The sequence below is a fragment of the Ursus arctos genome, unplaced genomic scaffold (genome assembly GCF_023065955.2).
Source record: "Ursus arctos isolate Adak ecotype North America unplaced genomic scaffold, UrsArc2.0 scaffold_2, whole genome shotgun sequence".
Classification (NCBI taxonomy): Eukaryota; Metazoa; Chordata; class Mammalia; order Carnivora; family Ursidae; genus Ursus; species Ursus arctos.
Window position 1 is genome coordinate 71,503,128 of NW_026622874.1, and position 15,236 is coordinate 71,518,363.

The 15,236-nt window shown below is 44.4% G+C and overlaps 1 protein-coding gene across 8 annotated transcripts in view; it reads left to right on the forward strand.

The window, feature by feature from the left end:
* Positions 1-1,286: 1,286 nt before the first annotated feature.
* The window catches only part of LOC113270822 (RNA binding protein fox-1 homolog 1), a 330,982-nt gene continuing 317,032 nt past the window's right edge, over positions 1,287-15,236 (forward strand). For all 8 annotated transcript variants that reach the window (XM_057314809.1, XM_044391589.3, XM_044391594.3 and 5 more), the window contains exon 1: positions 1,287-1,634. In XM_057314809.1, the coding sequence (XP_057170792.1) occupies positions 1,548-1,634 (87 nt within the window). In that variant the 5' untranslated portion in view covers positions 1,287-1,547. The remainder of the gene's footprint in view (positions 1,635-15,236) is intronic.

Below are 15,236 nucleotides of genomic sequence, written 5' to 3' on the forward strand. Positions count from 1 at the left end.
ATAGTCAAAAGCTAAAGTTAGAAACAGTATCAGGCTGTTAAGTAAGAGGGGTCAACTTGCAGCTGTTACTGGAGCTTTCTGAATTGTAACAGTGTGGCCACTTTGATACACGAGAATCAATTACAGAGAAACCTTGTCAAGATGGCCAAAATTCAGCCTTAAATAATTGAATTCTCTGCCAAACGCTGTCCACTGTCGTTATCTAGAAATGTAATTATGCAGCTAAATCAAGCAACTAAAATTAGTGTAGTGTAAAAACACCTTGCTATCTAAAAGTGGAGGAATTGACATTTGGATTTAGAAAAAGCCAATAGTTGAATATGTTTTGTGGTGTCTGAAGCTCTTGGAGTTTCTACAAAATCTATATCCCGTGTCCTGCTTAGAGTTAGAGGTGGAATGTGGCAAGCGGATGTTCCGTTTGAAGGTGATTTCCAATGATCCCTGGGCTTTTAGCATTAGCAGAGCGGACTCGCTTTGTCTGTTTCACATCCTTGCTCTCAAAATTGGGGAGCTCTCCACCGGCCCACATGCCTTCCTGCTATGCGTGACGATTTGAATGTATCTGCACCTTTGATCTGAAGCCAGAGATGAGTCCGTACTGACCAACAGGAGAAGAACAGGAAACACGTGATAAGAAAGGCTGATAGCCTATTATAGTCTTGTACAGAGGATATCATGCCAGGGACTTTGTCACACAACCCTATGAGGTAGGGTCTATCATTACTCAGTTTTCCAGATGAGGAAACCGAGGCTCAGAGACTCTGACCGTGAGCAGAGAGTTCAAGCAAACAGCGTGAGCCCCCTTTCCCGTGTGTTGCCTGGAACTGGTAATAAATAGTTCAGAGAGTTGCGAGAATAAATGACATAACCCATGTAAATAACTTCGTTCATTCTCTGTGCACAGCACACTCTGCACATGTTAGCTGGCATGATTATTGTATTATTTGCACAGATTGCCCCTTTAAAATTAAAACCAGAGAGAGTGAGACAGCAGCACAGACTCGACTATCACCTTAGCTTTTGTTTGATCAGTCCCAAAGGCTGCCCGCATTAACCTACTTGAGCTGTAAGTGGCAACTGATAATCATATCAATGTACGTTCTCAGTGTTTCTTGCTAAAAATCCCACGCAGAATCTGCCCCTTGCCTTTTGCCCAGATTCATTAGGAAGAGCCCAAATCCTACAGCCCGACTACCTCTCTCTCTGTCGTTTGGGATCTTTCTCACTCTCTCTGAGAACTAAATTAATGAAGAGTATTTGGTTAGTCATGTTAGGCAAGCCGTTCCCAAAATAGCACCTTCCATTTTGGTAGCTTCAACTCTGCAGCTGCTGTGTCTCTTCGTCGTCTGGGAAGAAAACTTTCACATTAAGAGTTGCTGATGCGGATTTTCTTTCTTCCCCCTCTCCGCGTTGATGAGCGCTTGGCTCCTGACAGAAGCGATTTGGCTCTCAGCTTTGTAGTTCGGAAGAAGTTGGGTCTATAGATTTTCCCCTAACTCTCCATTGATGTGTTGAGCTTCAGAGGGAATAATACCTTCACGTAAAGCATGTTGCCTTCTCAAGGAGTCCTCCTGCATCCCTATGGCGTGCCTATGATTGTTCCAGCAGCCCCCTACTTCCCCGGACTGATCCAGGTAATTCAAGGCCATTGCCAGCAAGCAACTTAACTCCAGAGCGCTCAGAGTAATAATTGGAATTTTTATGGTTGAGAAAGCAAACACTTTTAATACAGGCAAAAGCCCTCGTGTAGTCAGTGGGAAGACAGTAGGAAATCAAAAAGATGGATCACCCTAATCTGGCTATTGACATCTCTCATGGCTGAATAAATGGTGTAGTTGAGCTATATTTGCTTGTATTGATCTGGCTGCTGTTTAACATTCATGCCTTTGCTTTAGGAGGTTGACCACGGGGCAAAGGATTTGCTCTCCTTCCCAGCTTTCTGGGGGACTCAGTCTCCCAGAGCAGATCATGAGGCAAAGTAACTTATCATGAGGTGACTTGGTTAAGAGCTTTAACCCAGAAAATAGAAGGAGCATGAAACATGCATTAATTCATATGTTTGCCTTCTTGTGAATTGTCTATTTTCCTAGAGGCTCCCCCTCCCCCGACCTGGGTTGAGGGGTGGCATTGAGGCAAAAAGGAACACTCTGTTGATGGTGAATTTATGAAGTTTAGAGATTATTCTAGGAATCCCTTACCAGCTGTTTACATCTTAATGATGGCAAGGAAGGGGAGGATTGAAATGTGCTTGGGTTTTACTTTTAAGGCTATTAATTCTGTGCAGGGAGAATCATCTACCAATAAGATACTCGGGGCTTTTTTCCCTTACCATAAGTTTGTCTTTTAAAACAAGCATTGGCTTCTGGGTGTATGTCTGAAGTTCTCTGTGGAAAGCTAACATCGAGTCAGTGACAGAGCCTGAATATCATGGGAAACCCAGATGCTTCGGTAGTTGTTTGTTTATTTGTTTGAGAACAGCCATCCCTTCGTAATAAATCTGTATCACGTTTCTACAGGAAAGGAGAGCTAAATGTCTTTTGTGTTCACTGTGCCCTTTCACCTTTATTCTTGGCACCCTCCCAACTATATTTTAAAATTCTGCAATACCCTAGCTTGTTCATTGAAATTTCTGGGGAGGGTTCTGGTCAAACACATTTTTTTTTCCCCTTTTCCAAATGGTGCTTGTGAACTGTAAAAACTTTGGTGATCTGAGACATGCAGGGGTGATTCTACATACTAACAAAACATGCTGTCCTCCTAGATTTATGGCCATTGCTCAGTTTGGAAACTCCTGTATGATGTCTGAGAAATAAGTGGACCGTCTGGAGAATGGTCCTTCACAACATGGATATTGGTCCATCTTTCCTGGCATAAGCAGGCCCATGGGACGCACATGGAGTCTGAAGCAGGACTCCATGGCAAACTGGAAGGCCTTTTGCTTCTATCGGAAGCTTGGGGTAAAGGTCGGCTAGTGGAGTTTTGTCAGACCCTCTGCCGCCCCGTCCGATAAATAATTACAAGCAAATCGTGCCCTTCACTCTATGCTGATTGATGCTGAAATTGCTTTTGAAAGTTCTCATAAGTTCCTGTTATAGATTAAGTGCCGGTGTAGGAAAAATAGTGGCACCCACTGAAATGGGTGAATGTAATCAGGCTTAATGGACTTGAGAGCTTGTTGGGAATTAAATAACTATCGATTTGCTGGAATGTTGCTGTCATTACGAAATGCCACTCTGGACGTATTACCCCAATGATAGATGAGGAGACGCACAGGGCAGCTGAGAAATTGGGGAGGCCCTATTTCTTCCTCCTTTGCAGAGTGTTTGAGAAACATATCCAGTTATTTTTGGGAGGAACAAGTGATTTTACTTGCAAATCTCAGCCCTATCATACTTTGTTTTCCCAAGTGACACTTCTGGTAACTAGTTACCCATAAGTCAGGAGAGCAGGGCAGCGGGGAGCCTCTAGACCAGCTGCTGTGACATATTCATCTTCTTCCTCTCCCACTGCCCTGGAACACACTGAAATGCTACGGCTAGAAAGAGACAAGCTTCATTTCTGGTTTGCTGAGAGAGCCTATGCTATTTACCCATTGGCATCAAGAAACTCAAATCACCCCATTGCAGTAACATTTGCAAGGGGAGGAAAAGCAGCTCAAAGAGAGAAAAATTGTAACACTCACTCACTCACTCACTCACACACACACACACACACACACACACACACACACTCACCTTGCAGCTGAGGCTTCTGACACCAGCTGTCCTACATCCCAGCAGGCTCAATCAGCTTGCTTACCAATTCCTTGACCTTGTGTTTTTTTTCACCAACTCTTCAAGAGTTGCAGGAGCTTTCCTGTAGGAGTGTACGGTGCCACCCACCCCTTAATAATGTCATCAGCAAGACACTAAAGTGATCCAAAATAGTGTGTGTACTCCATCATCGGTAGTAAGTTCCCTGTGACTGGAGATATGCAAACAGAACTGTAGTGGCCACTTGACAGGGTTGTTGGATCAGAGTTTGAGATTCCTCCCAAGGTCTTTCCAACCTCAAGAGCCAACAGTTCCGTGGCAGAAGAACTTCCGTTTCGTAATTCTTTCAAGTGCCACTTTTTTATTCATATTAGCATTGCTCTGTTTTGGTGTGCTCAGTTAAAGAAAAAATAAATAATTGACCAGACATCAGAACAGGCTTTAAGGGAGCATCACGTTGTCCGGCAAAAACAGAGAGTGGAGTTGTTTTCTACTAATTCTAGGGCTGTTACTCACCAGGGTCTTTTGTTACGGAGTTACCACTGATCCCCACATGCCATCCCTTAGGAAAGCCAGGTTACCATACTGGATCTCCCGAACCCATCATCTCATGTCTGAACTTGTTGAATATATAGCAAGGTGGATAGCTTTTCCTTCTAGCCATGTAAAGAATTCCAGAATGGCCGTGTGGGATTGAGCCGAACAGTTTGGACAGTTTCATGGGTAGTGAGAGGCAAAAGAGAAGCGGAAAAGAGTAATATTACCAAGTGCATTATATAAACATTACTCCTTTCCCTTGGTATGGATCTCAATCTTGGACTCTTTGGATAAAAAGAAACAATGTATGTTCCTATCGAACCTCTTTATTTACTTCTAAATGTTCTACAATACCTTGAATGATCAATGTGCTGTCTGATCTGAGAACAAAGAAAGTCTGACAAGTCAATTATCAGTCAGTCTTGAATCCAGAAGTTACCAAGATGACTAATCCAAGCCATGGACCACAGCCACACAATTCCAAGCAACATAAGAAAACAGTGGCTTTGTCTGTGATTAGTCTGTTTGTTTAGCATTTAGATGTAATGAGCCCATGGCTCTAGGTTGCAAGTTCAGACTTGCACCCCTCGCTGTGCATCTCTGTCCAAAAGGTGTGCCCTTTGATGACACGTGGCTGGATCATTCTCCACACTGGGGCAGGTAATTCCCATCTCATCTAGGTATTACAGGTAATGGATCAAAAGACTATTTTCCTAGGTGAAAGATGGTATAAACAGAACTCCATGTGTGTCCCCACGTGTCTGTTGATTTAGTTATTCATTCACTGCTAACATATTCTATATCAGACACTGCTCTGGGTAGCCAGGACCCAAAAGTGATAGTTACAGCCACTGACATGTAGGTTCACAGCCCATGGAAGAGAACACTAGATAAACACAAAGCTGATACTGCAATGAAAGCAATAGAAAAGCAATGACAGGGAACAATTATTGAGTATTTGCCGCGAGCCAGGTGTTGTGCTAAATACTTAGGTACATTACCTCAATTTGTTCTTACAAAATCCTAACGTTGGGTACTATTGGCCTACCATCCCTTATCTGTAATTTTAAATTCCAAAAAGCTCTGTAAATCAGGGTTTTTTTTGGGGGGGGGGGGGGAGTTTGGCACCAAAACTCATTTGGGAAGCAAACTTGACCTGAAATGATGTGTGGCTATTTATAGACTTTCTTTATCCCACTTAGTGTGAATATTCATATATTTTGCTACAGGGATATTTATGTGTTTGATTTCAGAGTGCTGTCCTAGACCCTGCTGAGGGTGTTACATAATCAGTGTTTCCACTGAAATACCTTTCTGAAAAAGTCAATTCCCCACCCCCCATAAAAATTTGAATTTCAAAATGCAGATGATCCCAAAGATCTCAGATAAGGAATCACAGTCCTGCATTATGATGCCCTTTTTGCATATGAAGAACCTGAAACTGCCACTTGAGAAATGTAACTTGTCCAAGGTCACAGGAATGTCAGTGTCAGAGCTGAGATTTGGATCAGGTGTGTTGGGCCAGAGTGTTCCCTCTTCACCAATCTATTGTTGACGTGCATCCATGGGAATGCGTCTGAAAACATAGGAGAGGGGGTAGGTGGATGTCTTCTACAGTAGGGAAGCGGGTGGTTCAATGGGAAAGGCGGCATTTGAGTTGCTCTGTGGAGCACCAGCAGGCATTCACTGGGTAAGCTAAGGAGAAAGCTCTTCCTAGCAGAGCAGAGCACCTGGGTGAATTCATGGTGTTGGGGTGACACATCAAGATAGAGCTTCAGTATCTTCCCCAACCCAGTGGGACTGTGGAATTTGACATGGTTTAAACATAGGACTCAAGAGTCCAAAGACATAGGTCAAAAGGGGCTGGGAGGAATCTCAGAAATGAAATTTCCAAGTGCTTGACACAGAGATGGGCCCCGAAATACTCTTCTGTGAACCCAGCGGTGTCCACTTCGCTGGATTCGAGTCCTGAGCACACTTTGCCGTCTTTTCTCTCTGAGACTGTAAGCTCTCTGGAGGCTGAATGTTTTCTAACTTAGAGTTCATGGAGTAGGCAGCGGCCGAGAAATACTGATTAGTGCCTGTCTGATTGGGAGAGGATTGGTATGAGCAAACCCTGTACTCTGGCATCACTGAATTTAGCGATGCAGTTTATGACAAATCTACATATGTTTGTAGTGATGCCAGGAATTACCTAAGTGCTGGTTTTGACAGTGGACCAAGAGTAACAATTCCCACAGAAAGGTGGGGAAACATAGTAGCAACTTGCAGGTCATGTGGATACATTTCTGGGTGGACTTAAAAGACATAAACTTGTTTTGGTCTGTGCGAGTAGAGCCATTTTCAGATCCTGGTATTACTGCCCTGCAATGTTATCTACATGTTTGGAGTATCTGCTGATCGGGAAAGAAATCAGAATGTACACCTGATATAAATGCTAGTGGTGTCATTTACTTTGAGACTGCTCCGTCTTAGTCACTAAGTGACTTTTCTGTGCTGCCAAAGAGGCCATGTCAACAGCAGACTAAATTAAAGAGTCAGGGAGGTGGCAAGGAGAATTTGGAGTCAAACAGGTCCGGGTTGATATATTGGCTCTGGCATTTACTAAGCGTGTGGCCTTGGGCTTGTCAATTAACCTCTCCAAGGCTGTTTGCTCAGCTACAAAATGAAAGCAGGAATACCTGTCTTGCAAGGTGGTTGTGAGCTTTAAATGTGATTCATCTCCTCATTCAGCAATTATTTATTGAGCACCTACTGTATGTCAGGCTGTGAAGTAGGAGAGGGTGATGAAATAGAATAGAAATAGAAATATAGAATAGAAATATAGAATAGAAAACACACAAGACCCTTTTCAACATGAAGTTTATATCCTAATATGTAGGAAAGATAGGTATATATATTTGTATATTTATATATCAAGACAGGTGTTTATTCTGCATTGTTCGAGAGACAGAGAGAGAAGCATGGTGAGCGTTTAGTCAGGATTCTTTTATTTGTAAGCAACAAAATCTAATTCATATTGTTTGGAAAGGAAAAAGAAAACATCTCGCTTCAGGCACAGTTGAATTCAGAGGCTCCAACAACCCAAGTCCTCTCTCCCCAGCTCCACAGTAGTTGTCTTTTCCTGATCTTCATTCGCAAGCACACCACATCCAAGTGGTGGCAAAAATGGTCCCCAAGCAACTCCGGCCTTACAGCCTAACCCATCTTTGCAAGTCTCTTTCCCAGCTGTTCCTGCAAACATTCCACATAGCAGTCTCCTTGGCTTAACTTGTAAACCATGCCCACCCCCAAAGCAATCATCTTGACTTGCTGCTCACATCAGAGCTGGAGGCTGTAGTCCTCCCAGACTGAGCTGTAAGGGGCTGTGAATAGAGGGGGAAAAATAAGTTCTGTTCTCAGAATAGGGTGCTGGATAGGTAAATACCAGGTTCTCATGATCAGCAATACTAGCTGAAACTATTACAGACATCCAGGCATGTTTTTTTCTCCCCTGAACCCCGCATACACCCTCTCCAGGGAAGGAAGTGTGGGATTCTGATCTTGATTATCCTCTTTGCTTGGTGCCAGTGATCAGAGTCACCAGGCAGTTGTGCACCTTGTTTCTCCATTAATGATCCAATGTATCAAAGTAGGATATGACAGTTTTACTCAGTATTTTCCCACCGAAATTAATTACAGTAGCTGTCTTCCACTACTGTATGGTATGTTTAGAGCATTCCCACTATTTTCCAGGTGAGGACACCAGGCATGATCTAGGGAAGTAAAGACAGTCTGATGAGGACATTCAGTAACACCATAACCAAAGCGAGGCTGGGCTTCTCATGCAACAACATCATTTCTCCTATATTAGCAATACATATATAAACAAATATATAAAGCAAGAAAAACTGAAGCCTTCTAGTTAAGTTTGAAATAATGTGGACCGTCCGTCATTCCAAAGCACTTCGGAGACGCTAGCAACTTGCCCCGTTCTGTTTTACAGAAATGCACGTTTTGTTTTTTTTTTTTTTTTTAATTAAAAGATTAAAGGGACACTGTCAGTCTCTTCTGATTAATATCAGTCCTATAAAAAGGATGTGTTTCTGCAGCAACCCTCTGTCATTTTGATCATTTTAAAGGCGTGCTATATCAGCAAGTCTGCTTTTTTATAATATGCTGGCACGGGACAAGCAGAGCTGGAGAGACTCGTGGATTTCACACTCCACTTTGCTGCTTTGGTGTTCAGCAATCTGAGCCTTTGATGGTGAAGCAGAGCCCCCTCCCTGTCTTTTAAAGGTTGTTTTGGGTAAGTGTTTTCCCCGGCTGATTTATGACAGAGATACTCACCCCTATTTATGTTTCTCTCACGTCTAAAGATAGTCCTATCACACATGCATCCCACCAGCGTGCAAGCAGCCAGCTCATCCTCTTGATTAACTGCCGAACCTTAAGAGGTGTCCAGAAACATTGAACTCAGTACTCGGCAGGTCTTTACCTCTGGGCAACTGGGACCATTGCCTTCTGCAAAGCCTAGTCTCTAGCTTGAGCTCTTTGGGTGGTAAAAGTCAGAGGCAGAGACATTGTGACATATTTATTCATTATAATAATTATTTGTGGGTCGTGGGTTCCATGTTGGGTTCTCTTCTAAGCTCTGGAGACACTGAGATGACTAAGACCCAGTGTCTGTCCTTGGAGGGAGCGTGCATGGCCACACCATTGGCAGGAGAGTTAGAAGTTAAACACAACTGCTTAAAGGTAGAACTCTGTAGAATCTCAGCCCCACTCACCCCACCCAGTATGGGGTCCTTACCACTGTCAGTAGCTTAGGCTGTCAAGACGGATTTTTCTACAGCCCCAGGAAGATGGCTCCCTATAGATAGTTTCTCCATCCTTCCCAAACGACAGGAGTTCTGATACGTTCCAGGAGACAAAAGGTAGAGTTTTTTTGTTTGCTTGTTTTTGTTTTTTTCTGAGGAAGAAGGATGAGAGTAAGAACTGTGTCTCTGAAGCAGTGGCCAGTTCTGTCTTGTCCTACCTTATATCTGGCTCAGAGTAATGCAGTGAGCTCAGCATATCATGCTGGGGGAAAGAGGGTGGCTCCATCAGCTGCTGCTTTTCCTTCCACTCTCTAATCTGCACCGGCTCCTAGAGGTGGCGAGGATTTGGAGGAGGCAGTCAGCTTGTGCATCCCAGGGTGTTCTCACAGAGTGCTCTCTGAAGAACTATTTCTTCTTATTTCATGAGGCATCACAGTTAAGGACTGACATCAGAGAGTTTAGAGTGTAGTAATTAGACCAGGGGAACCTGAATCTGGCCATGACCTTCTCCTGGTGATTCTGGACAAGTTGCTTGACCTCTCTGAGCCTCCACTTGCTCATCTATAAAATGGTAGTGATACGCGATATTCTCTACCTCCCAACGTCAACGTCAGGAATAAAAGAGTGCAAAAGTGGCCACACCCAAGGCCTTTGCAGTACGACCACAATGCTATTCAGGCAGCATGACATAATGCCAAGGTCTGGGTGCCCCGCTTAGACCAATTTGAGTAGGCATCTTGGCTCCTGTGTGATGTGGGGCTTCACCTCTCTGAGCTCCCATTGTCTCGACTTGACAGTGGGAGATGGTCTTACTCGCTTCAGGAGGGAGCCCTGAAGATTTGATGAGATGATGTTTGTGGCACATGGAGAGCAGCACCTGCTCACTGTAGGCACTCCGTACGGATGGCCGGCATTGGTTTGTTCTCACAATTTCTGGGTTGCTGCACTTTCTTTTTCACATGAAGATGCTCTAGGTTTGGGGGTGAGTGGCACATTTGTAGCTCTCTGTTCCCTCTCTCCATGGAGATTCTCGATAACCAGGGACTTGCCTTTTGGTGCAACTGGACAGAGTCGGGTGCCATTGGGGAATGCTGTGGAGGAGAGAAAGAGATATATACCACCCTGGGGTTTGACATGCGTAGCCCATGGCCTTGGGTTGTATCAGACTCACCACCCTTCCCATCGCCTAAGTCAGTGGGCCTGGGGAGGGGGGCTGCCGGTCACACACAAAGCAGGATGTACAGGTCTCACTCATATTGAGTCCTTGCCCAAATCTTTGTCCACTGGCTCCAGTAGGACTTCTGGGGCTGAAACTGGAGTTGGCTGAGAGGAGTGGACTTTGAAGGGGGAAAGAGAGGCCCACCTCCCTCCCCTCCATGTGGCCATAGCCTTCTGAGGACAAACTCTTTGGGACCACCCACACCCCTGTTCCATGCAGCTCTCAGCACACTGTGGGAGCTTAATAAATAATAAGAATAGCTCCCATCTGTCAGCACCCGGTGGCAGGGAGGAGTGTGAGTGCAAGACTGCCGACTGGCACCGGGCAGCTTGTGGGGAGCCTTCGGGAAAAACACGGTTCCGAGTCACTTCGAGGACCTCCTCCATCTATGTGTTCTCCAGTCCTGCTACTGATCAGACTGCGGGCAAGTTCGTCAACTGTCTGCCCTGGACCCCAGATTGTCTGCATCAGAAGGGCAGGGCCCAGTGAACCGTGTGCTTCACCAGCAATCTCGGGTTTCCTATGAGCAGCTGGATTTGGGAACTGGTGTTGCCCAACAATGCTAGGGCTTTGTTGTGGTTTAAAAGGGGCGAAGGATCTGCCCTCTAAACGGACGGTGTCATAAACTCATTCTTCCGTCATTTTCTTGGAAGAAAATGCCTACTGGGCTTTTCACATTTAGTTATAAGAAAAACAACAGCAGCTGCTTGTTTTCAGGCATTTACAAGGTACCGGGAGTTGTGTATGGCACTTCACCTATGGTATCTAAGTGAAGTATGTGTTTGGGGGAGGAAAAAGCAGGCTAACAGGATGATGTAGGGTTGTGTGCTCCGGAGTGGGTACTTGGCTCATCTCCTGCCTCAACCTGTGTGACCTTGGGCACAGTTGCTCCCCTCTCTTGGCAGCGTTAACTTTCTTGGGTGGTAGTTTACCAAAGCATGTAAAGCACAGTGCCCAGCGTGTAGAAAGTACTCAGTAAACATATTAGAAAGTTTATTTCCAAGTACAACTGCAGCACTACCACAAATAACACCAGAACTAACGATATAATAGACGTACTATTGAGTGTTTGCAAATACATATGTGTATTGCATATTGGTTAAGAGTGTGAGCTCTCGGGACAGACTGTTGGGTTAGAATCTCAGCTTTGCCTCCTTAGGAAGTTCCTATATTGCTCTGTACTGCAGTTTTCTCATCTGTTAAATGAACACATTAAAAGCACATAAATCTCTGCTTTACTATCCTCTTCCACTGCATGGGGACCATTACCAGAGCTGCTTTTGAGGATCAGATGAGTTAATATTTGTAAGGTACTTATCATGGTACTTGGTATATAGTAAGTCTCAATAAGAATAGGAATAATAAGGGGCGCCTGGGTGACTCAGTCCATTAAGCATCTGACTCTTAATTTTGGCCCAGGTCATGATCTCAGAGTGGTGAGATCGAGCCCCGCATCTGGCTCCAGCCTGCTTAGGATTCTCTCCCCCACTCCCAACCTCACACTCGCATGAGTACGCACTCTCGCTCTCTTTCAAAATAGATAGATAGATAAATGCTTTTTAAAAAGATTTTATTTATTTATTTATTTATTTATTTATTTATTTATGTGAGACAGTGAGTGAGAGAGAATATGAACAGGGGGGAGGGACAGAAGGAGAGGGCGAAGCAGACTCTGAGCAGGGAGCCCACTGCAGGGCTCTACCCCAGGACCCTGGGATCAGGGTCCAAGCCGAAGGCAGACACTTAACTGAACCACCAGGCCCCTAAATAAAAGTTAAAAAAAATAGAAATAATAATAACATAAAGATTAGATAATATTACATAATATATATTATGTATATATAACATGTGTTACATATAATACACATATAATATATATGTAATTTTCATATGTGTTATGATATACTATTACATATAATTATATAATGATACAGGAAGTAAAACATAATAATTATGTGTAATATTATGTAACATTATATAATCATATTGTATACTATTTATGATTATATGATACTATGTAATATAGCAGTAATATTTTTATAATTACTGTATTATAATTACATGCTAATAATTACATTACTATTATTTCTACTGTTGCTACTGCCGCTGGTCACCATATCGGGTATTCTCCATAGGGTATATAGCTACTGCTCCAGACCATCCTGGAGAGACTTGTTTTCCAGGGAATTGAGGCCCAACCAAGTAAAACAACCTGCCCTAGCTCTCAGGGCTTGGAAATGGCCGCCTTGGGGATGCCCCCAAGGACCACGCTGTGCCGTGTGGCTTTGGTGCCTCTGCTCCTCCTCCGCGGGGGAACAGCCTTGGCTCTTCCCTGTACGACCTATTCTGAGCGGAAGGCTAACAGGGTTTTGTGCCGCTGTCATTTCTGATCAGCTTTCCTCCCTCTGTCTTGCAGCCTTCTGTCAGGAGGTCTTGTTCCCCTGTGGAAGCCTGATTCCTCCGGGAGATCAAAACGGGAGGTGGGGCGGTGACAAACGGCAAGGAGGGGACTGCTGGGACATGGTCCTTGTGGCTTTGTTTACAAGACCTTCTCTTTGGTTATCAATGTCTAAACCTCCTGGAAATACACTTTCTGTTTTCCCTTTAAACACAAATCAAGCAACGTTACCAACACACATTCTCTGTCAAACATGTCAGTTACTCCAGGGGCCGCGGACAGCTTGCAAGCGATGTCTTCTATTGTTACTGTGGTGGTGTGTTATTTCTCCCTTCAACAGCTCTGCATTTGTTCTGCTGAGAGGTGTAAACACCGAGGTGCCTGCTGTCTGGGAGGTTTTGACAGAAAACGTGAAATTGACGTGGACCATCCAATGACCATCTTAATAAGGCGGCTCCTGTGGCCTCGTAGAGACTGGCTGTGCGGGCAGCCCTGTATTGCCTGGAGCCTTTTCCAGGAATTTGGGTGGGGGCTTAAGGACTCTAATGAGCTAGGGCTTGTTTCGCACCTGGCGTTTTGGCAGGTGGTTCCCATTGTGACTTAGCTGAGGGACTTGGTGCTGCCTGCCAGAGGGCCTTAAGATTTGTGTGGGGGCTGAGCAGATGTTGGATGCGTTCACCCATCATACAGAATGCCAGTCATCAGCTGCTGAGTCCTGTCCCTGTCTGCGTTGTAAGGGACCAGATCTCCCACTTGCTGCATGGTGATGGGGTAGCCTGGGGATGGATAAAAAGCCTTCCATTGCTGAGGGTAATACAGACCATATGGAATTCTTATCTGTTCAAACGGTCGTGGGGTTTGGGTGCGCAATGCAGTCTGCATGTGTATTTTCTTTAGTGTTTGGTTCTAGCTAGTCAGAGCTTCACTAAGGAACACTTTGTAGAGCTCTCTCCCGGGGATGGGCAAGGCATGTGTCTGATGACATCTCTGCTTCCAGGCTTTCCAGCTTTTCCTGCTGGTATTAGTTCTAAACACCCAATCACAATCAAGTCCCCTACCCTCCCTGGTTAGGTGAATGTTCCTCTCCCATCTTGCTTTACTCTGTAGGGGTCTTGTTGCTGACACATCGTGGTATATTTCACTGTCCCATGTGGCCCAGAAGCTCTTGCTTCATTCATGCCTTTGTGTTCAGATCTGCTCTGATATCAGAGATAAATTAAGAACTGTTCGGCTTTCTATGGGTTGAAAGATGACAGGTGGTTTTGAATATCAAGAAACCAAAGATGATTTTTGAATGTGAGTGTTTTTGTTAAGATCCCTCTGGTTGAGGAGCAGAACCTAATTCTTCCTAGTTTAACAAAAATATAGTGGGGGGGGTGTTTACATTTTTACGGGTTTTGAGGTATAACACATAGGCAATTGAACGTGCAGAAACTCTTGGATTCAAAAGGGGGAAAGCAAAAGAAAACCAGTCCAGGGGAAGCACAGGAGGTAGGGCAGGCCTAAGGACCTCGGCAGGCAGAACATGTGGACATTCTCTTCAGGTGAGTGGTCCTCAGCCAGGGGTGGTTTTGCCCTGTAGGGACATTCTTAGTTGTCACAATCAGGGGGTGGGAGTTGCTGTTGGCACTCTACAATGCATAGGGCAACCAGAATTATTTAGAATTCTCCAGAATTATCTGGCTCAAAGTGTCAATCTTGCCAAGGTTCAGAAACCACAGTGACTCAGCTACAAAGACCACTAGCCATCATGTCTCCATTCAAGTTCCAGATTCCCAGGAAAGAATCTGATACATCCAGCCTGGGGTACCTTTCAACTTTGAATTAGTGAGCTACGTCCCAGACCCCCCTGTACTTGGAGCCCATTTGGAGTCTTGGTGAGCAGTCCTGGGAACGAGGTCGGGTGAGGATTGCCGTTGAGCCAGAACCTATCCCAGGAGATGAGTCTTAAGATGATTTATGGATGGCCTTCGGTGGGCCTCACCTGTGGCCAAAGTCCAGCCCTACTAGTGCGTTTCACACAGAACCGTCCACCTGCGGGAAGGTTGTCACGCCTTGGTGCCTGTCTCAGCAAGCAGCCAATTTCTTTGGTCTTTGATTTAAGCTTGTAGCTTCCTTCTTGGGCTCCTTTCCCACAGAAAATTCATTGAAAATAACTGTTGCCCTTTTATCTAATTATAAAATTAATGCAAGATAAATGCAAAATAAATTTTGGTAATTGGAAAAGGACAAATACACACATGCACATGTACAGACACAAACACGCAAACGCTGGCACCATCCAGAAGTAACCACTTCAAACTGCTGTCCATCTCTCTCATCTTTTTCCTGCGCATTTATTTTCTTTCACAAAAGTTCCCATACTCTCATCCTATACATCAACATTTATATCACTTGCAGCCAGCTTTTTTTTTAATATAAAAAGCTTTTAAAAATAGAATCAATTATTTTTTCAACTAATAAATATCTTTCTGTTCGGAACATTAAGACTAAGGTGATCGCTTACGACAAAACTTGTAGCTAATATCTTA